The sequence below is a fragment of the Periplaneta americana genome, chromosome 5 (assembly GCF_040183065.1).
Source record: "Periplaneta americana isolate PAMFEO1 chromosome 5, P.americana_PAMFEO1_priV1, whole genome shotgun sequence".
Lineage (NCBI taxonomy): Eukaryota > Metazoa > Arthropoda > Insecta > Blattodea > Blattidae > Periplaneta > Periplaneta americana.
The window spans coordinates 19,949,957-19,973,930 of record NC_091121.1 but is presented as its reverse complement, the minus strand read 5'-3'; the positions used below and the strand labels follow the sequence as shown (position 1 = coordinate 19,973,930).

Here is a 23,974-nt window from a genome sequence, read left to right as displayed (position 1 = left end):
ATGAGCATAATGTGCACAATGGTAGTTTGTATTTCTTTTGATAAAGCTACATTAAATGACAAAACATATTCATTTCTTTCTTTAATTTTGTTTATACAATATAGATAGACTAATCCAAAATCACATTTTATGTGGTATAACTGTTTTCAAGGCAGACACTTTTACTGTTAAGCCTACCTAACATTCTACAATGTAACAACCATTTGTCTTTCAGTCGAGTTCATCGAAAGAGACTAACAGTTATTACAAGAGATTGAGAAGCTACACTATCACAGAACATATTCACGTCACCATTTACAACGAAGTGCCATATTACTGTGCGTTCCTTCTTGATGGTATTAATTATTATATTATCACAGAAATTCTGCACTGCTTGGAAATACAGAAGCCTCCAGTTCCCTTGTAAGGCCACCGCTCTACCTCGTCCTCAAGAAGATCAAATGCTGTTTCCAACTTCACAGTTATACAGTCTTTGTGTTAGTGTTGTCACTGACCTTAACCTTTATCTGTCCAAATAGAAAATAAAGAAAATCAGTAATATGACACTTTACACGGATTCACACAATTTACATAGGATAATGTATCAATAAATCCTTTAGGCTGAATACAACCTATTCTGTAACATCTGAAATAATACTGATGCTATCTTGACATTATTACACTAGAAATACCTCGTATATCAGAAATGATGTTACACAGACCTGAAAGGGGTTCAGTGGTCCAAGATATTCATATTTGCTTAATACAGGGTTGGGAACGTATTCACAGGAAAGCCAAATGAAAACTAATTTTTTTAGCAGGTCAAAGGCTTTTATTTTTCAATTTCCCTTTGATATCAAATTTTTTTAAATCTGGAAATGCACATAATAGATTGCCATGAAGTCATGAACAAGTTTAAGTTAAGCACTTTTCTGAAAAATGCAAAAGAATCAGATCTAACTAAAAACTAATATTAGTTTTCAAAAATCTGAAAAAGAAAAACACCTAAAACAAATGGTTACATTATTGAATGGTGTGAAAAAATACTTCAACAACCAGCCAATCACTCATGTTTTATTTAACACTTAACATTCCTCACCGATTGTAAGTTTCCTAGAAGCCTTTGATTGGAAATGAGAAACCACCCAGGCATCGTGTTATTTTTGACAAACAATAAAGAGTGAAATTTGTCCTGAATTTACCGTTAATTTCGCCTTTTGCTAACCTCTGTCCAATATTCAAGTACCCACAATTAATTAAAAAAAAAATAATAAATAAAAATAATTGAAAAGTTATTTGTCACATGGACTGAATTGAGCACAGGGCCATATTTGGCATGTGAACCGTAGTTTAACCACTTCGCATAAATTCATATTTTCCAAAAATGAATGAATGACGAACAGTCAAGTACCTACAATTAATTAAAAAAAAAAATTGAAAAGTTATTTATCGCATGGACTGAATTGAACACATTGGAGGACCATATTTGGCCTGCGAACGATAGTTTGCCCACTTCTGGCTTAATATAACTATGGCTGAAAACCCGTCATGTGAGTTTCTGGTTACAGCTTGAATGTTAATGACACACCAAATGCTTGGAATGGTTGAAGGAGATGTTTTTAAACAAATTGCATACGTACATCAGCAGGCAGAGTTTTATCAGAGGCATGTATTCATCTTGGGCTTGGTGCAGCACTTCATAGCACGTATTTCTTTTAGAAGTGTAACAGTTTTTATTGACAGTGATAGTTGTGAAATTAAACTGAATCAGGTGTGGCCACTTTTACTGCTCACATCAAGTATACAGCAATTAAAAACAAGTCAATTCTCCTTAACACAAGTTTGCTGGACTCTACTGGTCGTCTATTTCCATTCATAAGTAAATTAAACATTTATCATTGCTTCGAATCACTTGACCCATTCGCAGTCTGTGTAAGATCATTTCTGTTGCATGATGTATATTTCTTGGAATGACATAAAAAAATCAACAACTTCCTATTATTACTTGCAAATAATTTTAATACATCTAGATGGTTTGTTTTTATTATTTTACACAAAAATGTGTCTGAGAATTAAAATCCATTTCACAACATATTCCATACAATAAAAGTGACTAGATTAAAATAAAAGAACAGGAAATCATTTAGTGAAGTACAGACAATATAAAAAGTGTATGACGTAGATGCAGTGCATTTAAATTTATACCAATATATTTTCGATTTATGTAATTTATTTTGATTCTCTTGACCTAGAACAATAAAGTATATCGATTTCTTAGTATGTGTTGTTTTTATTATTTTCAGATAATGAAATTCTTGTATAATTAATTTGTAAAGATTGTCTGTACTACAGATCCAAGTCAAAATAATGTTTCGGTATAAATACTCCTTGTAACGAATAATGAGAAACAATATGAAAACTTAAGTTAAAATGTCACATATAAAAACGTTTAAGGATAAGACAAAAGATACAACACAACATTTTAACATCTTAAGAAAAAATACCCAATTTGATACATTCTGAACAGAATTTTCTAATTAGAGAATAATATTCTCCATGTTTAGAAACTTCAATGAGTCAGTTAACAGGATCTAAAACATTAAATATTAGAATTTCAGTTATATTGAAAAACCTATATGCATTCAAAGGGGAAATGTAACAGTGGGGTAAGCTACACTAAATCAGATGAATGTAACAATGGAATAAGCTACACTAAATCAGAGTCTTCGGAATGTCAATTGCAACATGCACAGTTCTTCTAGAAATGAAGTACGAGAGGAAGAAGAGAAGTCCTACATCAACAGACAACAAAACATAAAACACAGTGGACGTGTGTCAATATTGGTCGATTACCTCCTTTTGTCACAATACAATACACATTTACAGTACTGATGCAGCATTTCATTGAATCAGCAATATGGCTGACGTCAGTTTCATGTTCTTCTTACTTATTCTTCAAAATTAATTTGTTCAATCAATATGTGGACATACTGTGTATGAAAATACTTTGCGTTTATTAACCTATTGAGTCACCATTTCAAATAAGTACTGGTATAAGTATTTTTAAGTGATGTAAATGAACACAGTACCGGTACGAAGATATTGCGCCAAAGTTTCTTACATTTTCTCAGTTCACTGATTCCTTAACGTATTGAAATTTTTTCACATATCCTCGTAGACTAGGGTTTGGCACATATGACATATGGGACATTTCTATTGCTAGTGTGGCAACATATTTCTTAAGCTTTCTTTCTAAGAATAAAATTAATAAATGTTAAAGAAATTAACAAATTCCTAAGAGGCCTACTTTTGTTCCAATCCAACTTCTTGGCATTCAAGTGAGTATACTGAAGCACCCCGATGCTACAATACATAGTTCTGGAGATATTATATTATACTATACTTTACACATACCGGTAACACGTAAGAGTATTAAAATTTATAAGAGACATAGCCATAATTGTGACTCGATAAGTTGAAGACACAAAGATATTAGTATATATTTTTTTATTCAATATAATATTGTGGCAAGTCAGTGTTTTCTTCTCTTGAACTTAACCAAAATATATGTATAAGACATGATTTAAATATGATCTGACATCAAGTTACCTTGTGTCTTGGAAAACAGGTACTGCAATCTCATTAGCTATATTGAAAATACCATGTTTTTACTGTGGAACACTAATCTTGGCTGAGATAGAGAAATATGCACACAAAATAGCTTGAGAAACATTATCTGACAAATATTGCACGTACTTTCCTGGTGAAATAATTAAATTGTGGTATGACAATATAGAGAATAATTACTATGAAATAGGTACTTAAAAATCAGTTCACAGTCTTTCAGTCCACTGTTAGCTAGCTGACATGTTGTTGTTTGTGTCAACAGTCCGAAGACAGGTTTGAACCTCATAAGTGACACCACTAAGAGGTGTCATGAGGCAACTAAGCCAGAAGACTACGGTGTAGGGTCTGACTTACGTGTGGATACAAAAAGAAAAGTTTTCTGTCAAGTCAGATTTCAAGACTTTTTTTTACATATGGCAGTAGAACAAAACATTACAACAGGGCTGGGCAGCAAGAGCGGATTCTACTCTCTCACGGGGAGCCATATGATTTCTCGTCATCCCCTTTCTTCCCCGCCGAACACCGCGCAGCGTTGATTCCGTGACGGATGAATATTAAGCGTCCCCATTTAGAGTCTAGTTCCGCTCCCTATGCCCAGCCTTGCATTACAATATCAGTATCTCCACTTCATCCTTCAAATCAATTAATTTAATATTAATTTAATGTATGATACTTACACATGATTGCATTTTAGTTCATTTTCTTGCAAATATAACACGTTATTGCGCATCAAAATAAGATTCTTCATATAATGTGAATCACACATACAAAATGTATGGCTCACACTTCAGTATTCCTCGTTTACATTTTAACACAATTAATTGTACGAACAAATGTAACTAAAAATAAAATTGAGATTCTTTCAAAAACTTCCAATTCCTCACTCATAACACAATTATGATTTAAGTGATACAGTCTGTCAGTCGAATCTGTAGAGTCCCAGTCACACAGCAAGCCTTCTGCGTAACTAGCTTCATACCTGATTAGTCCAATGAGTAGTCAGGGCACAAAAGGAAGTGCGCATGGGAGAGAGAGAGAGAGAGAGAGAGAGAGAGAGAGAGAGAGAGAGAGAGAACACAACACACTATAGCTGAATCTACACGGTTCAATTTTCCATGAGCATACGCATGCAATCTGGGAAGAATATTGAAAGAATCAAGTTTAAAACGCGTGTTCAATTAGGATGCATTTTGGTTTTGTGTCTACATGGTAATAGTAATAGTAATTTATTCACCATAAAGATTTTTACAAATCATGGCTTCGTCAATCTTATTTCTAAGTCTTAATCTAGTTTCTGATTATACTATAGGCATATTTATGAATTTGTAGCTTTGTTATTGCAGGACATCTGCTGACATGGTGCACCAGTTTGAACGTCATTTTCACTGCGTACATATATTAATTAATATTAAATATCAATCTTGCATGCATTGCTTGAATGTGTAAAGTTGACAGAATAGTTGAACCGTGTAGATGCACCTTAAGCGAACTGTCGCCCACTAGCTTAGGGAAGGAAAGGGAGCAAGCTCCACCCTCTTCCAAGTGACGTCATGCGCCAGTTTACTCTACAGAAACCACGGACTGATTGAGTTACTCAGTGAACAGAAGACCTAACAATAAACGTCTTTAATACTGAGTCATAAAATTAAGAAAGTAAAATTAACAAATAAAATAAAATAAAAGCCACAAATGTACACTTAAAGGTTATACTTAACCTTAGTCGATGTAGTTTTACCAAGTAAATTCCAAAATCTGTCAATCAATATGACAACCTCTTCATGTTAGTGCAATTAGACATAAAAATAACCAACACATCAGAAATTAGCTGTTGTATGCAGATTGTTACCAATTCACGAACCTAAAATGCGATAGTTGAAGATATAATGCTTGGAGCTTTAAGAAATTCTAACTTTTCTCGCACAATTATCTTTGTAACTAAGAATGTTGAATGAGCCTAGACACGTGTTCTTCAAATTGTAAGCATTAAACCAGAGATAGTACATAATCGAATTACATTATTTAGGTTCTAAAGCATGTATTGTTTGCATTTTCTTTTTAGATAAACGAATGTAAAGTAATAATGGTCCAAAAATATGTAAACAAACAGCTCCACAAGGGGTAATTTTGTGCTTATTCTGATTTATTCTTCTTACACTTCATGTCCTACTTTTAGCTGTCAATTGTTTTTCCTATACTCTTACAGTAAAGGGAAGTTATACCTACAAATCACCATTCCAGAATGATGCTATTAACAACTACCGGTACGTAATAAGAATGGACATTTTTCTTTTTTAAATACAAGTGTGAGTTTGCTCGTTGTGCTATTTCTGACCAGATGGTCAACAGTGAATTTTAATTGTCTTCACTTCTAATATAGTACTCGTATATGGAAGTCAGGAGATCAGATGTTGCAGTTGTTCACATTTCACTTACAACTGGGTCTGTTTCCACAAAGAAGCCATTAAATGAACTTCCATTTAGAAATTAACAAAAAAAATTTCCGCTACTGTAAATAGCAAATGTGCATAACTGCTAGTCATCTAGAGACTTCAGTTTCTGCTGTTATGGCATTGATTACAGTTGCTGGTGCAGACTGTCACAAATTCTCTCATGTTTTTATCTAATCTATGTGATAATTCCAGTACCCAATGAATTGGAACAGAGTTACAGCAGAACACGTCACAAATGTCCGTCATTCACAGGCTGTGAAGACTCACAAGCAAAGCTCACAGTTACTTTCATTTGCTGTGCAGATTATATGTGGGCTTTAGTATTGCAGTACTAAGAACACTTAGTTTAATAAATTGTAAAGGGAAGAGATATTTCAGATCAATCAGCTCCAAAACTGGCTGTTACATATTTCTTAGGTATTATTCCAGTCTTAAATGAATGCTATGGCAAAGACTTGTAAAATAAAACGATTCTTCTTGTTAATTTTAATTAATTTTGTTTATGTCATAGAAAAGCTGATTGATTGTTTCTCTGTATCAAAAACTTGACAACTAAAACACTCTTCTCGATTGGTGTCAGTTTAATTAATGCCTATTTTCAATTTGTTTACATTATTCATTGTGTGATGGCAAGAATTAATATCCATAGAAGGCTGCTGACCAGGAGATTAAATCAACATGTGTTTAGCTCTCTTCTACTAGAGGCCTCCAAAATCTTTACCTTGGTAATAGGAGATTTTGAATAAACATGTTTTAGCTCTCTTCTACTAGAGGCCCCCAAAATCGTTATCTTGATTATGTATGTTAATAAGAGATGAAGTTGGAGTAATGGCTATCCAGGACATAGAATTTTATCTTTACCGATACTTATTTTTATTAATGAGCAAATGTATGTCTACATGCACTGAATTTACTACATGTAGCTAACAGCTTTGCTAAGGCATTCTTTCTACTCACAGTCTGTGTTTTCGACCAGAACTGTGAGATAAACACAGAAACCAAACCACCAAGTCTGATTCTAAAAACATGTTAAATAATTTTTAATCTCATACTGAATAATGTATTATGAAGTAATACATTCATTTCAATATTTTCTATACTTTTAAAGAAATTGAATATATGTACATCAAAATTTTCTCTCTCCCTTATCAATTTACTTTTATACCACAGCCCACGAAACACAAAAAGCATGTGTATATAAGTCACACAGTTGACCATGTAGCTCAGCAAACTACGTAACACAACATTGGGAACAACTCAAGTGAACTCTGTTCTCAAATACCTGGGGTTCAAATTAAGTCAATCCATGTTATAATACGAACATGGCACATTAGCATTATATTAGTAATTTCTACACTATACTCTGAATCACAGATATTTGTCATGCCTGAATAGGGCTGGAAATTGGCTGCCAGAATTGTGGGATTGGATATACCGTAGATTCAACATAGTCTCTGTTTTTTTATTTGGTTATTTTGGACGACACTATACCAATTACTAGGTTATTTAATATCCATGGAATTGGTGATAGATAGTATTTGGCAAGATGAGACTGAGTATTCGCCATATGACTACCTGAGATTTGCCTTATAGTTGAGGAAAACCTTGAAAAATCCCAACCCAGTAATGTATGTATGTATGTATGTATGTATGTATGTATGTATGTATGTATGTACCGTATTAACACTACAATTGGGTATACACCTGGTGGCAGTGATATATAATATACAATAATTACAATTACATGAAATAAAATAAAATAAACGTAAATGAAATAAAATAAAATAAACGTAAATCTATAAATAGTAGATGCAATAAACCTAGGACTATAAATAAAAACTATTCTATAATAACGACAATAAGCAAAAGTAAATCTAACTTATAAGTACTTCTATTTCACCCAACTATTACCAATTTAAATAATTACATACCAACGTAATTACATATCATCTTAATTAATTACATATCACCTTAATTTATTTACATATCAACTAAATTACATATCATCTTAATTAATTACATATCAACTTAATTAATTAGATATCAACTCAATTAGTTACATGACACAACTTAAATAATTACACTGCACCTCCAATTACATTTTCAGTCTAATCTTCTCAACCTTTCCTTAAATGTATTGATTTTAGGAGGACCACCCTGAAAGATTGCCACAGGTAAGCTGTTCCAATCTACTATTGTGCGGTTAACAAAGGAAAATTTTGCCACGTCCGTTCTTTGTTTTCTACATTTAAATTTCCTAATATGATCAGCCCTTCCTAAGTATGATGGTGTTGCTAATCTATCATTGATATCGGTCCATGCTTTGTGTCCCATTTGTGTCTTAAACATTGCATTGAGTCTGGTTTTTCGTCGCCTTGATTTGAGAAGTTCCCACCCTAAATATTTTACTATCTCCTCACCATGTCCCTTCCCCATTTTGACATATTTTGCTGTCTTAGGTTGGAAAAAAGTTTAGCTCAGGTTCGAACTTGGGTCCCCATACATTAAAGTCATTCATCTTACCACAACGCTACAGAGAGCTACGTCCTCCCATGAGTATTGAGCTCGACTTTGAGTCCAACAGGCAAACAAACATGTCTGACATCTGAGTGGTCTCTGTTCTTGGTTAGGAAAGAGATAATATCCTTTCATAAACAATTTTCTACCTCCAGGATTCCTCTCTGCAATGGATATTTGTTTTGAATTTTCTACAGGCCAACACTTCATAATTATGTCCGTAAACATCTTATCTTGAACAGACGTCGGTCCTGATATCTTCTGGCTTAAAGTTGAACTCTGGCATCTCGAAAACACAAGCGCAATTCTATTCAAATATCATCTCGGATTTGGGTCTGTAAAAATGTACATACTCCAACTCTGACATTGATATAAATTCCTTACTTTCTTAGTGCTTGCCTTCCATATGAACTGCTAGCAACCTCATGCTAAAGGAGACTCAGATGCATTGAGGCATATGGAGAGATAATAATGCTTTGTAAATTTTCTGCGATAGTTTAAGAATGAATTCTGATGTTTTCTTCAAAATCTGTTGGACTTATACTTAAAATATATGTTTTAAGTTTAAAAGTAGCCTGATGATTCAAGTAATCTTATAGTGCCACTTACCATTACTGTATATTTACCATTATTTAGTACATATTCAGCTTTTATGAACAATTCGGTGTTGGACTCGAAAGTTCTGTGTCCTGACCCTACAGATCTGATTTCAACCATCTTCTTAATTGAGCATGTTCATATTGAGCAGCTTAGATAGAGTTCATTGTAACTTGTCTAAGGTAAAGAAGGCAGCTGAGAAAAGAAAGTGTGGTTAAACTTCAGCTTGTTAATTAATATATTATTTAATGTACCGAAGTACATATGATATTTCCGTGCAGATATTCTGCGTCATCATATGATGAAAGAGTAATGGAATGGAGAAAAATTCTCTCCGGCGCTGGGATTTGAACCCGGGTTTTCAGCTCTACGTGCTGATGCTTTTTCCACTAAGCCACACTGGATACCACCCCGGTGTCGGACAGAATCGTCTCAGTTTTAAGTTCCAACTCTTGGGTTCCCTCTAGTGGCCGCCCTCTGCACTACGTCATAGATGTCTATGAACGAAGGACTGAAGTCCACACATGTGCTGAGGTGCACTCGTTATGAGTGACTAGTTGGCTGGGATCCGACGGAATAAGCGCCATCTTAAATCACAAGTGATTTACGCATATCATATATATTATTTAATGTACCGAAGTACATATGATATTTCCGTGCAGATATTCTGCGTCATCATACGATGAAAGAGTAATGGAATGGAGAAAAATTCTCTCTGGCGCTGGATTTGAACCCGGGTTTTCAGCTCTACATGCTGATGCTTTATCCACTAAGCCACACCAGATACCACCCCGGCATCGGACAGAATCGTCTCAGTTTTAAGTTAAGAGCTGAAAACCCGGGTTAAAATCCCGGTGCTGGAGAGAATTTTTCTCCGTTCCATTACTCTTTCATCGTTGTTAATTAATACCTACAATAAAATTCATTACACCAAGAAGTGGGGGATGTATAGTTATAAATCTTTTTCGTTACGTTGAAGTTGCCTATATTAAGACCTTGAAAATACAGTTTTGTTTGTGTCATATCAGACATTCTTACAATGCTTTTTAACTTGTGCATAACTTCTTACGATTTATTTCAATCAGTGTGTGATTTGTAGGATTAGGATGTCCCTCTCCTTTTACAAAAAACGTCAACCTTTTGCTTATTCCAGCCATAGGTAATAATTAATATCCCCACTGTGTTTTCTTAGAACAGAATTTCTGATCATGTGTGCACTGAGATATAGTTATTATCTAATTTTATTAGCTTATTTGTTATAATACTACAGTTTGGTTTTTATGCACCTGTTGCGCGTTTCTGCAGTACAGATAGGTCATTGTTATGTAATGAGGATAGAGGGTCTGCATTTTTAATGACATTTTGAATTAAAACTTATATATGTATGTTTTTTCTAAGATTTTTTTCTCAGGATTTAACTTTCAAGGCATTTCTTTTCTCCATTGTTGTGTAATATATTTTAAAAAAGTGACCGGAAAAAAAGAGTGAGCTATCCCCCTGGAAAAATAGTAAACGGTACAGTGTTTTAATTCTTGCATTATTTAATATCTCATATATTTTCAGCCTGACTTCAAAACATAGGAAATCCACAGATTGTCAGTTGTTGATAAGGGCAGTGGGGCTGATTGTTTTCTACAAACATTATTGGCCAATTGACATCAGTGAGCAACTTCAATGAGAGTAACTTTAAGTAAAGAAACGCGTTTTCCGAATTTCTAAATACACGTTGCATATGCCAGTATTGTGTGTTGCTAGGTTTAATCCGGAGAGAACAACAGACTATGAGACTCTGCTTCCAAGAATGATGCAGCCACATTTCCAGCTCTGCATAAATTTTCAATATACTAACTGTGTGCAACTATTACAATATTTGTATCAATTACAACTCCAGTGTCTTCCTGTAAAATAAGATTCACATTTTCCATAGATCCAATCTCCATTTATATTCTTCTAGACACAAAATATTCCACTAAAAATAGATTTTTCATTAAGCTCATGGGTTTTCATGTCAAGAACTTACCATACTTTCACTGCCGATCTGATGCTTTCAAGTAAAGAGAATTTAATAAGAAGTGAAGCATTCAACACTAGCATTTGTATTAATACCAAAGCCACTGCCGCAATACTTCAGTGAAGCTGGAAGCATACCAAATACCGGTATCTCACATGTTGGAAACTGGTCTGTAATTCTGTACATTTTTCTGCCACAAGTCAAAACAATTCATTTCGAATCTTGCGTATGCTACTTTTAACACTTGAATATAAGTAATTGATTAACTAGCGGACTTACTCGTGTTAATTATGTAAGTTTGTGCGGCTAACAGCTGTTTCGGTGCTTCATCACCATCCTCAGAGCCTACTAGATCTTGGCGTCATCTCGAACTTCTCTGCCTGTTATGTGGGTGCGTTTGATTGTTGAAAGGTGTTGAAAGGTGGAGTCAAATAGTGTGTGTGTGTGTGTGCTGAAATTGATCTGTGTGTTGAGAATTTAATCGGGGTGTGTTTTAGTGTGTTTGTATATTTCGTATTGTTCTAGTGTGTTGAGTTTTTGGTTCTTGGGTTGTATGTGTAGGATTTTCATGTCCGCATTTATGTTATTGTATGTATGGTTAGCATTGGTTATGTGATCGGTGTGTATACAAACTCACATGTAATAGTTGCGACAAGTTCTACATTGGACAGACAGGCAGATCATTCCAAACACGCTACAAAGAACACATTAAAGCAATAACCAGAGGACACAATACATCTACATACGCCGATCACATAACCAATGCTAACCATACATACAATAACATAAATGCGGACATGGAAATCCTACACATACAACCCAAGAACCAAAAACTCAACACACTAGAACAATACGAAATATACAAACACACGAAAACACACCCTGATCAAATTCTCAACACGCAGATCAATTTCAGCACACACACACACACACTATTTGACTCCACCTTTCAACATCTTTCAACAATCAAACGCACCCACATAACAGTTCGAGATGATGCCGAGATCTAGTAGACTCTGAGGATGGTGATGAAGCACCGAAACAGCTGTAAGCTGCACAAACTTACATAATTAACACGAGTAAGTCCGCTAGTTAATCAATTACTTCCAAACATTTCTTTCGGTACATTTGCATTACTATACAACAGCAAATGCATTTTGTAAACCTGAGCTTCAGGGCGGCAGTGAAAGTGGGATACTTTCTCCAGTACACCCCATTGTTCATTACATCTACATGTCAACACAAAACATATTTCAAACTTTCTCATTTCAAGATCATCTAGTCTTCTATCTTTACGACTTAGAGCAGAATAATTATGCAAACACATTATCGAAGGCAGAGTAAACACTGCCTCAAGTAAATAAGCTCAACTTTTTCATACCTACTTGACAAAAGTAAGCCTGTCAGTGTAATCAACTACTGGTACCTTTAGAAATAAATATCAATAGGTTTAAATGTGTGTGTTCTTTTTTTCAATATAGCAAAATACAGGAATCTCTATTGTTGCTACGAGTCTAAACTTTATATAAGGTAGAGATTGCATAATTATTCTGTGTTAGAACTATACTTAAGAACAGGAGTTCGTTAACACCGTGAAAGACAGGATTATGAGTATCTCTGCAGACAAAGGCATGGCTACTTCTTCAGTGACTCCACTTCCTTCTGTATGTTTGCTCTGGCTTTCGATTCAAACTTCTCTCGAAATTCTTTGGTAGCAAATATATTTGGAATTTGTAAAAAGCTCTGTAGAACCTGAAAAATAAATCCAACAATTTATGCTTATAACTCTGAGATTCATGGGTGTAAAACCAGTCATGGAGAAGTTTCTTCTAGCATGATAAAATCTTTAATGTAGGATTACCATATTTTTGGTTTAGCAATATGAAAATACATATTGTAATATATATCTTTCATAAAACTGAAAATATCCCGTGCCACAGATATATAATGAAAAAAATAGATATCCACTTCTCCAGATTCTTTAGAAGGAAGTAAGTACAATAATGCTCACTTTCCATTAAATACAATGAAACCTGTTCAAGATGGAAGTGATATGGTCCTAATTTTTTTTCCGTTGTGGACAGGTTTCCGTATTATTCAGGTGTGACATTAAAATGGAATATTTTGTCATTCATATACATGAAAAACAAAATGGCATGCCGCAAACTGCAAGAAGTACAAAATATTCCATTTAACACTAATCACATTAAATCAGCTTTCTGTCGCTTATTACGTTCGTGAATCATCTTGCTTAAATTCTCATTTTGTGTATAAATATTATCGTAACTCACTCATTAGTCATTAAACACTACTAAAGTTTACTAATCTCATTCTATTTAATATCTAACACTATACTCTAATACTGTACTGCATATCACTGCACATTATTAATTAATTGGACTAGGAGCCATCTATTAGAAGCCTTGAATTCTGGTTTATTTAATTTCTTTCCCAGTTCAATAGCTTGCTTTGCAGAACAGATCCAGAAATTGGCATGTTCTTTGAAAGGTCATGAAGAACCCACTCCCACAACAGTTCATTTATTTTCACATAAACAGTTGCTTTCTGGTTCCTTTTGTGTCACTAATATTGGCCGCACGCCACTCACTCATTATGATCTTTATTTTTTAAAGTGTCACACCTGAGTTTTCCACAACTGTACTTCAATATTATTTCACATAGACTTTGTTTCTAATTTTCCTTTATCTCGATAACTTTTACTTCATCACTTAATGTTAATGCCACATTTACGGAACTTTTTTTTTACCAGGAAATCACTACACTTGTGCTCTGTTTAGTTACGACAGTATACTGGTGGGAAGTATTGAAGGGACTCGTCTGCCTAGTCAACAGGGTAATAAAATTTATGACCGGCAGGCCAACACACCCTCGTACCCTCTACAATTTTGCAAAGAAAACTTGTTTTTTTTCTTAGTGACCTACATATTTCATACATTCCTTGAAATTATACGCTATTTCAAAATACAGTTACAAAAGATAGTGTGTGTCCAAAATATTTTTTCCGTTTTGAACAGTAGCAGACAGTTTCCGTTTCCGCGTTGGACAGTTTCTGTTTTATTCAGGAAAAATTACACATAATACATACAAATTTCGCCGGGACCAATAAATTGTTCCGAAATAGACAGGATTCTGGATTATTCAGGTTCCGATTTGAACAGGTTTCACTGTATATATTTTTTTTATTTAACACATGCCACATTTACAATCTGTCTACAAGAGACAATAAGTAAATATTACAAAAGAATATGACATGAGTGGAGATGTTATCCCATGACAACACTCCAAAAGAAAAATAACTATGTTTCAAATAGCTGTATTAAAAATGAATGGAAGGTCAAGAGCATTGGTCCTTTTAAGTCTTCTTATTGTTTGACTATTATCCAGCAAATTTAATGCATGATGATTGGGATGTTGATTTAATCGGTGCAGGTATTTTTTACTGAATTTAGAGATTTCTTCTTTCACAGTTGAAATGTTGAGGTCGCGATGAATGACATCATTACGGACATACCATGGTGCAGTGACAATGAAACGTAAAGTTTTGGACTGATACCTCTGCAGTATTTCAATGTTTGAGTTACTAGCAGTTCCCCATAGTTGGATGGCGTATGTCCAGATTGGTTTTAGTATGACTTTATAAACAAGAAGTTTATTTTCTAATGACAGTTTTGATTTAGGTCCCAATAACCAATAGATTTTTTATGTTTTAAAATTTAATTCTTTACATTTAGTTTCAATATGTTTACGCCATGTTAATCAGCGATCTAAATGCATACCTAAATATTTAACATCGTCTGCTTCGGGAAGTTCTTTGTTGTAAAGTGTTACAGGAGGACAGTTTTCAATTCTGGTTCCGAAAGTAACATGAACTGATTTGTTTTCACTCGCTTGTATTCTCCATTTAGTTAGCCAGTCTTCTGTTTCTTTCAATTCATTCTGCAGGTTTTCAGATGCTGTTGATGGATCTTCATGTGAAAAGTAGCCACCAATACTTTATTAGAAATTGGGAAATCAGATGTATAAATTGTATATAGTATAGGGCCTAAGACTGAACCTTGAGGTACACCTGAATTTATATTATAGAATGAGGAGAAATGTTCTCCGAACTTTACTTCCATTAAATATGAATCCCCTTAACAGCTTAGTACACTTAACATATGAATAAAGAAAATATTCCTCTTCTATCCCCACTCAAACTGATAATTTTCTACGCCAATTCAAAACCATTTTAAAATGGCTCAAATTTATTTTAACTTGTCCTCATCGTCTGGCAGTTATATTATATCAGGTCTGGGTACTTATAACTCAATCGAATCCCTGCAGACAATCACGTTACTCCCCATTCCACCTTCCCCGGCTGAGACAGTAATGTTTTGGTCTGATATGAACAGACAGAAAGGTAAGCATTGCTCAGTGACGGATTGTATAAGGCAGGCATGATAGCTTTTACGAACTTTCAACTCTTGCTGGTCACCTGAAATCCACTACTGATGTACAGTGCCTTACTGTTTGCTTATAAAACAGTGTAAGCGAAAAGGCCATGGGTGAGGGGTTTCTAAGTTCCCTTTTACTTCCCCGTTGTGCCCAGGGCTATATCATATCACGTTGGCCATTGGAGCTGAGGTTCATGGCTTCAAATCAGTGGACTGAAAAAGTCAATATTATTCTGAACGTGGTTTCCCAGGAAATAAGTAAAGCTGGGAGGCCATATTGTAGATTTACAGCACGTTAAAAAACTTGATAGAGGCTTCATGCAAAATTTGTAAACCTTTTTTTTTTGCCCACATTGAAATATAATGCTGAATAACCTCTACACTTCAAAGCACAGTTAAATAAAACATTATTAATTCTTTATTGTAATATTTGAAGGTTAAAAGTGTATATATGTAAACAGTGTAAATAGAACTAATATCATTAACTCAAAGATAGTAATAGTGAACATTCAACAGTGAATAACATAATGAATATCAACAAAATCACGAAACAGTGAACCAAAATGGGACACCAATGAACACATAAGTGATAAACAAGTTTCAATAAACCATGTAATATGACTATACGTTATGGGGCATGGTGAATATTAAACGAAATTAAAAAAAAAAAAGATCAGGACCAGGTTGCCACATTAAAGTTTCTCTACAGTTTAGTGTTCGCATAGGCTTCCGCGGTTGGTGTACATGGTGTGTGGATAAGCTTCAGGGCTTCTACCGCGTTGTCTACCCCATCGAGACTACTATATATATACCAGCTCGCAGACTATTTCCTTATCCAACAACTGCTCTGAAGATGACCACAACACAGCAGTCGAAACGTCAGCCACCAACACCAAGACAACGCGGTAGAAGTCCTGAAGCTTATCCACACACCTTCTCTACAGTTTATTCACCTAGTACTTGTATACTTTACGGTTTCTAAGGAATGATAATTTTTTTCACAAGGCAGTTTCTTTAGGAGAGAAAAAGAATAAAAATCATTTATTGCAACATAGCAATTAAATAATGTTCTTCTCGGGCATGAAGAGATAGGCTCAGTAATGTGTTCTGTTACCTTAAGCCTGAGGCTTCTGTACATGGACTCGGGTAAGAAGGCATATTCCTGCTGGACCTTGGCAGTGTACTCTGCATACTGCTCGGGATCAGAACCCAAGACGGCCATGTCGATGTCTAGAAAGAAGTGCAGATCGTCACTGCCGAACAGTTCTTCTGTCTTGTGGGCGTCTGTGCTGTGCGTGGCAGCAGCATGGAGCAGGTCCACCACTGCACTCCGCAGAGGACTCTCCTGCAACAGTAAGATTCCAATCATAATATAAATATCCATTAAATATGCACATTTATATGCTTTTTCGGAGTTTGCTGAATTTGATTCCCAGCAAATGCTCCCGGTGCTTCTGACAATAAGTCTCCCCACTACCGCTGTTGTTTGCATCCGCGAACTCACAGTGTTTAGCTAGATTAAAACTTACGTAGTATGTTGTACAATAAAACTTTTTTATATGCTCTGGACTTATGCGTTTTTCATACTAATTCATTTTCTTTTTTCTGAAGCCCCAGCAAAATTCCTATACTTTGCATGTTAATTGATTTCAGTCATACATTCAGTGAAAAAGCCTTGCAAATTTCCAGAGAGAATAGATGGATGGATGGATGGATGGGTGGGTGGGTGGGTGGGTGGGTGGATGGATGGATGGATGGATGGATGGATGGATGGATGGATGGATGGATGGATTTATTGATATTAGTTCACAAAAGTACAAACTTAATAATTTAACAAAAAGATCTATATACAAAAGTAGTTATACATAATAAATATACAATTTCCTAAACTAATTAATTGATCGTAAATCTCAATAATTTATTGGTTCAAACTTGCACTTACGTCTGGTTTTAGTGCATGTTTAAACCAACCGTAATAACCATTAAGACTTTAAACCTTATTTATCTGCTCCTTTTCACAATTTAATTGTAATTTTTGGTCTTATTTTACATAATAACTTATTATTTCAAATAGGTGAGCAGATGTCGACATGCTGTAAGTCATGAGCCTGAAATAGCTGAATCGGTACATTCCATATGTAGGTTAATCTTTACTCTTGCAATATTTTCTTGTCAGCAGAATCGTTTACGTAACTTCTATGAAGACTACAGCATACCTATTTGAACACAAACTTGATAAGTTGCTTACATAATCATCCTCAATTTAGTTTCATCATTGTATCGCATGCACTCATTTTCGATTCATTGCTATTGTGATGACTAATAAATTTATTATAAATGCATTCTTATTGAAATTAAAATATAGTAGTTAACCAATTTATAAAGTAAAATATCTTCTGAACCATCCACACCTGTGGAGTAACGGTCAGCGCGTCTGGCTGCAAAACCAGGTGGCCCGGGTTCGAATCCCAGTCGGGACAAGTTACCTGGTTGAGGTTTTTTCCGGGGTTTTCCCTCAACCCAAAACGAGCAAATGGTGGATAACTTTCGATGCTGGACCACGGACTCACTTCACCGGCATTATCACCTTCATCTCATTCAGACGCTAAATAACCGAAGATGTTGATACAGCGTCGTAAAATAACCCAATAAAACTCTTCTGAACCTTTACTAATTAATATAGCTATCGGAATACATTAATAACTTCATTACTTCTCTATTTTCAATTATTTTATTATTTTAAAACCTTGACATTACTCTATCTTATTTTCAAAAACCAGAGAAAGTAGCTCATGTTGTATGTAACAAAAACTATAACATCATATTGTGGAAAGTTTATAGTTTTTCCGAAAAAAAAAAATGTTTTTTCCCCAAATGTTTAACAATCTCTTATTCGGTAACTATTGCGAGTATGATAGTGATTTTTGTCCATATCGATAGGAAAAGTAATAATTTATCTCTCTGCCGTATTTCAATAGCATGCAGCATCTGGCCGCGAAACCAGGTGGCCCGGGTTCGAATCCTGGTCGGGGCAAGTTACCTGAGGTTTTTTCCGGGGTTTTCCCTCAACCCAATACGAGCAAATGCTGGGTAACTTTCGGTGCTGGACCCCGGACTCATTTCACCGGCATTATCATCTTCATTTCATTCAGACGCTAAATAACCTGAGATGTTGATACAGCGTCGTAAAATAACCCAATAAAATAAAAAAAAATAGCATGCACGGTTTTTGTGTAAATTTAATCATTTTAAAAACCTCTAAATTCAAGCCATTGCATGATGCGAGCAAGTGGCAACATCTTGGCAGAGAGCAGCTCACCTACCTAGACACACCGAATTCGTTGACCTCGTACATCTGTATCACGAGTAGAGTGTGTTAGTGGCAATGTTGCCGAACTGCTGAAATTTCAAACTTAATTTTCTAATTAACAGTGCATTTAATCACAAAACGTAATATAGGTTTTGTATTAATTTTCGTGTACCCTATCGCTCCTTTCAATCTGCAAGGTTATTTCACTTCCAATCTGTATGTTTTTCGTTTACCTATGCGTTTTTTACACATATACTATCGTATTTTAAAACCCAGGAAATATGAAACGTCGTTTATATGTTCTAAATCAATTTTGCTCGAAATTGGATTCACCAAGAAAATGTACGAACGCAAAAAATACAGCTCATGTTCACTGTTAAGATGCGACCCACTTTGAAACTCGTGGAAATTCGAAGCTGTCCCTGCATGCCTCTAACAGTCTTGTGTCCTTTCATGATGCTGTTACAGCTTTAGAAACAGTGAAACATTTCGTAGTAAATGGAACGAATTATGGCACAATTTGAGGGTATGATTTGAGCCGTTCAGAGCAGAAGTGGTGTAAGTCAAAATTGAGTAATGGGGGTTAAAGTAAACGTTCTGTAAAAAGCAGCGCAAAGTAGCAATTAATATTCAATTTATTGAAACTATTAGTAGTCAGTGGATAGCACGAAGGACATATTAATTGCTACTTTGCGCTGTATTTTACAGAATTTTTACTTTAAACCTCATTACCCAATTTTGACTTACACCACTTTTGTTCTGAACGGCTCATTTATTTTTTTAGGAGCAAGCAGTCCAAAACAAGTAACTTCTTTTTTGTAAAATAATCACATGTTATTAAATGAAGATGACTGGAAGAACAAGATACCAGTAAGTCATTTTTTTTTTTTTTTGGACTGGAGTTTGAAATGTAGTATATCAACCAGCTTTGGCTTTAAGTAGCTAAGATTTCCTACAAATAATCTTACATTCTTCAAGCATATGTGTTACAAATTTGAATATCTACAGTATTATAGACTCAAAGATGACTTAACTGGGAAGTTATATTTCTCTTTCGAAAAATTTTACTAAATTGACTTAACTCGTTTTCCCCATATGTTGTTGTTGTTTTCTAATGCCAGGCATTTGACAATAAAGTCATTTGACCTCTCGCACTCCAATATTTTTCAAAGATATTATCATGACCAGTCACTGAAGCACAGATTTTGAGGTGTTCCGAATCCATTTCTTGGTTTGAGTTGCACAATGGACAGTTAGGGGACTGATATATTCCAATTCTATGCAGGTGTTTGGCCAAACAATCATGGCCTGTTGCCAATCTAAATGCAGCTACAGACGATTTTCGTGGTAAATCGGGAATTAACTGTGGATTTTGATGCAGAGAGTTCCATTTTTTCCCTTGGGATTGTGTTATCAAATTTTGTTTGTTGAAGTTTAAGTATGTAGATTTAATAAATATTTTCACAGAGTAATACGTAGATTTAGTAACAGGTCTGTAAGTAGCAGTGCTGCCCATATAGGGAGTCTTCAAATGCTGTTTCAGTTAGCTACTGGTAAGGCCTAAACGTTTTTCTCACTTATGCATTTTTTTTCTTCAGATTGCCATAAAACATATAAATTAAGTTTTACTGCACCTATTGTATGTTTAATCAACAGTCCGAAGACTGGTTGGAACCTTATCATAAATGACACCAATAAAGCATCACTCATGAGGCAACAAGACCAGGAGATAATGGGGTAAGGTGGCCAGTTCCTTTCCCCCTCCATTGCATACATAACTGACTAGTAACATATTTCACTAATCAGGCTTAAGATGTATGCATAATAAATTGTTCTTCCTCTGACAATTAGGCCTATCATCAAGTGAGATATAGGGTATTAATCAGTGGCGGCTCGTGATAAAATATTATGTGTGTTCACAATTTTGTGTTCCAAAATCGAAGAGAATTTGAAATTGTACGGTTTTTAGCCTAATATGAAATGTCATGATTCCAATGTTTCACTGTCGAAAAAACCGTATAAAAATTCAAAACAACATATAATAATAATAATAATAATAATAATAATAATAATAATAAAATAAAACCTAGTCTTTTTATTTCCAATTTTTCCTGGAAAGCCAGTTTACCCAGTTCTTTACTCTTCAAAATTACTTGAACAGAGTTCATTGGTATATGTCTGTTAAAAATTAATACATAAAACAATTTACAAAAGCGTGTGTTCAGTAATATACTGTATTTTAATTCACAACACACTGATACACTATAGCCTATACCAGTACTGTAATCCCATTCACGTAGATTGATTACTATAAATACATGCCAGTATATATTATTCTTAAATAATATACACAAATATTTAAATTCATACCACCATCACATTCAGCCAGCACATCTTTGGAAGCCAAACTATATATGCCGACACTGAAGTATAGTAATTCACAAACTACACCCTCGTAGCAGCACTGTACACACATCCACATAAAGTAAATGTTCTGACAGTGAGATGCTGACACCTGCAGGCTAAAATACAGGCTTATTAAATTTTCTCCTCGAGATATAGCACGTAAACTATAGGCATCAATGCACGTGATATCTGTAGGATAGATTCACTGTTCACTTAATGCTTTGTGCTCTTGACGAGTCATAAGCGGCCAGCGAAAGACAATTTTCTCCCACGCATGCGTGAAATTCTGTAACCTTCTTGAAAAGAGCACGGCTTGTACGTGAACGGATGTTGCCAAGTTTACATAAGAAGTTTATGCAAGATGCGGGAAGTTTAAAATACTCGATCCTGATATTATACATCACCATTACGCCAATACGGTATTAAATAATAAAACTAGTCGTACATTAATGGAAACAAGGTATTCACGTGCTCTTGTGCTCTTATTGACGCACCGCCACTGGTATTAATTTAAGTATGTTTTCAAAATTGTACAGCCCTGTTTTATGACTAGCAACTAAAGGTGCCAATTTGATTATACTCTCGAGATCATCTTCCTTTATCTGCATGGCTGGTGAATCCCTAATGTGAGTCTATGCAACAGCTATCATTCGCTTTCATTGTTTACACTGTAAAGCTACTTACATTTGGCAGTCCACTCTCATCAGCGAAATTGTTGAAGTGTTCACAGTTTTTCTCTTCACAGTCCACTGCCTTGGGATCATACTCGTAGCTGAAAGCAAGCAAACAAGTGTTACCGGTACAAATTTTGCTCAATGCAAAGAGCTTCTCAGTCAACATGTTCATGTAAAACTTACTAATGAAAGAAGATGGCCAAGGCAACTGCATTTGCGTTCTTTACAGTTTGTTTTACTGTTTTGAACTGTTCGAACTTTTCTTCCAGATGCTGAATATTGTGGTAACTCCTCCCATCTTCACTGTATTTCTTCAGCATTTTTGTCCACCACTCATCAGCTACTTCCTTAGGGAAGTCGGATGTTGTCTCACTCCATACTTCTTCCAGGACTGGCGACATCTTGACCCTGTTTTAATGTTAAATGCTACCAATTGCTAAAAGCACTCTAACACACAGAACCAGAAAAATTAATTACTGTAATAAACTTACATTAAATCAAGGGCAAACTTTAATTAATATTCTGGTACCATACTGGTACCAGTATGTGTTGAACAATTTTCACACATACATACAGAGTTCTCCCTATGAACCTATTATAATGAGTGTAACATCTTTCATGTGATGTAAATTCGATTTGCATTGTGCCTTATGAAGGAAGGTGGTTTTAAATTCCCATTCTGTTTATGTTAGATTATATCTCTGTTAGTGAGTGACTGTTACATTTAAAGTCGCTTATCTCGGTCGTGGGTGTCAGAGTATTAAAAAGCATTACAACCTTCTGTTATCTCTCTTCCCCCTCAATGCAAACTGTGATGTGACGTTGCACAGAGGCAGAGATATAAATGAAAGATCTGTACAGCACCGACCATTTTCATTGCAGAATTAACGAAACTCAATCTGGTTTTTCAGTTGATTGTAATATTAATCACCATAATACTAATCTATCAGGAATTTTACAGCCTGAGTAAGTACTAATAATTTAAAAAAATGTTAGTAAAAAGCTATGCTACTTCATCGAGTTTTTTTTTTTTTTTTTTTTTTTTTTGGTATGAGGTATCTGTTTGGAAACACTGAATAGCGCTATAATCTATAATTTAATAGGTATCTATCACAAGGAAGTCTCACACTAGAGCGCTGTTGTATCATAGCTGCTAAAGGTAATGCTTATCATTTAATATATATTCCTGGATTGTTAACGTTATAGCTTACTGGTACCTACTTACATAGGATAATTATTAAGTAGCTATCGGTATACCTATCATGCATAATTTGGTTTTATGCATTATTTTCGGGTTTAATTTTTTTAACTTCCAAATGAGTGCTTTATTTATTACACATTAAATGTTCATGTACCCACTACTTATGTATTATAAACTAAAGAAATCTATTGAATACAATATAAATTAGTTACGGTGTACATGTTTTACTAAATACCGGCACAATAAATAAAATATGGTAATATGTCTTCTGGTGGCTTGCAGTTCTGTTCATACAATCTGTGATGAATGATACATTCTTCACGTCGAAATAAATTGTTAATAATTTTTCATAACATAATCTGACCCAATTAAACCTAAAGTTATACACATTAGATATCATTAATTCAAAATATTGAATTACTATTATACTTCAGCTTCTCCTACAGGTCAACAAGATCTATGACTCATGGGGATATCTTATTGATAACAGTAAAATATGAATCTTACTTTTTGTATATTGTAAGGGAATTAATAATGATTTAAAAGTATTGTAATATATTTACCTCAATAACTAATATTCTTTAAAAACACTACAACTTTACTTCCATATTCAACCACCACAGTTTCAGAATATCACCATTTTGATACAGTAGGTGAGAAGGTGACAGAACTGACAGGCTCTGTCTGTGGGAGTATGGGAAATAAAATCAGCTGATTTCTTAAAACACATGTAAGAGAGGAATTTGAT

At 34.7% G+C, this 23,974-nt stretch overlaps 3 protein-coding genes across 6 annotated transcripts in view; 2 read left to right on the top strand and 1 right to left on the bottom strand.

The window, feature by feature from the left end:
• LOC138699517 (uncharacterized) overlaps positions 1-352 on the top strand; it is a 14,940-nt gene extending 14,588 nt beyond the window's left edge. Inside the window, exon 5 of the mRNA XM_069825466.1 lies at positions 215-352. The gene's annotated coding sequence lies outside the window, so the exon portion shown is untranslated. The remainder of the gene's footprint in view (positions 1-214) is intronic.
• LOC138699518 (uncharacterized) lies at positions 8-23,912 on the bottom strand. The gene is made up of 5 exons (XM_069825467.1): positions 23,790-23,912; positions 22,209-22,433; positions 22,036-22,123; positions 16,750-16,980; positions 8-12,933 (listed from the first exon to the last, which is right to left on the bottom strand). Exons 2-5 carry the CDS (start codon positions 22,424-22,426, stop codon positions 12,817-12,819), a joined length of 654 nt encoding a protein of 217 aa, XP_069681568.1. The 5' UTR covers positions 22,427-22,433; positions 23,790-23,912; the 3' UTR covers positions 8-12,816.
• The window catches only part of PIG-G (phosphatidylinositol glycan anchor biosynthesis class G), a 39,597-nt gene continuing 32,473 nt past the window's right edge, over positions 16,851-23,974 (top strand). The window contains exon 1 of one of the 4 annotated variants that reach the window (XM_069825458.1): positions 16,851-16,988. The gene's annotated coding sequence lies outside the window, so the exon portion shown is untranslated. Of the gene's footprint in view, positions 16,989-23,779 lie in introns of those variants that run through there. The other 3 variants (XM_069825459.1, XM_069825460.1, XM_069825457.1) reach the window with 3 other exon arrangements.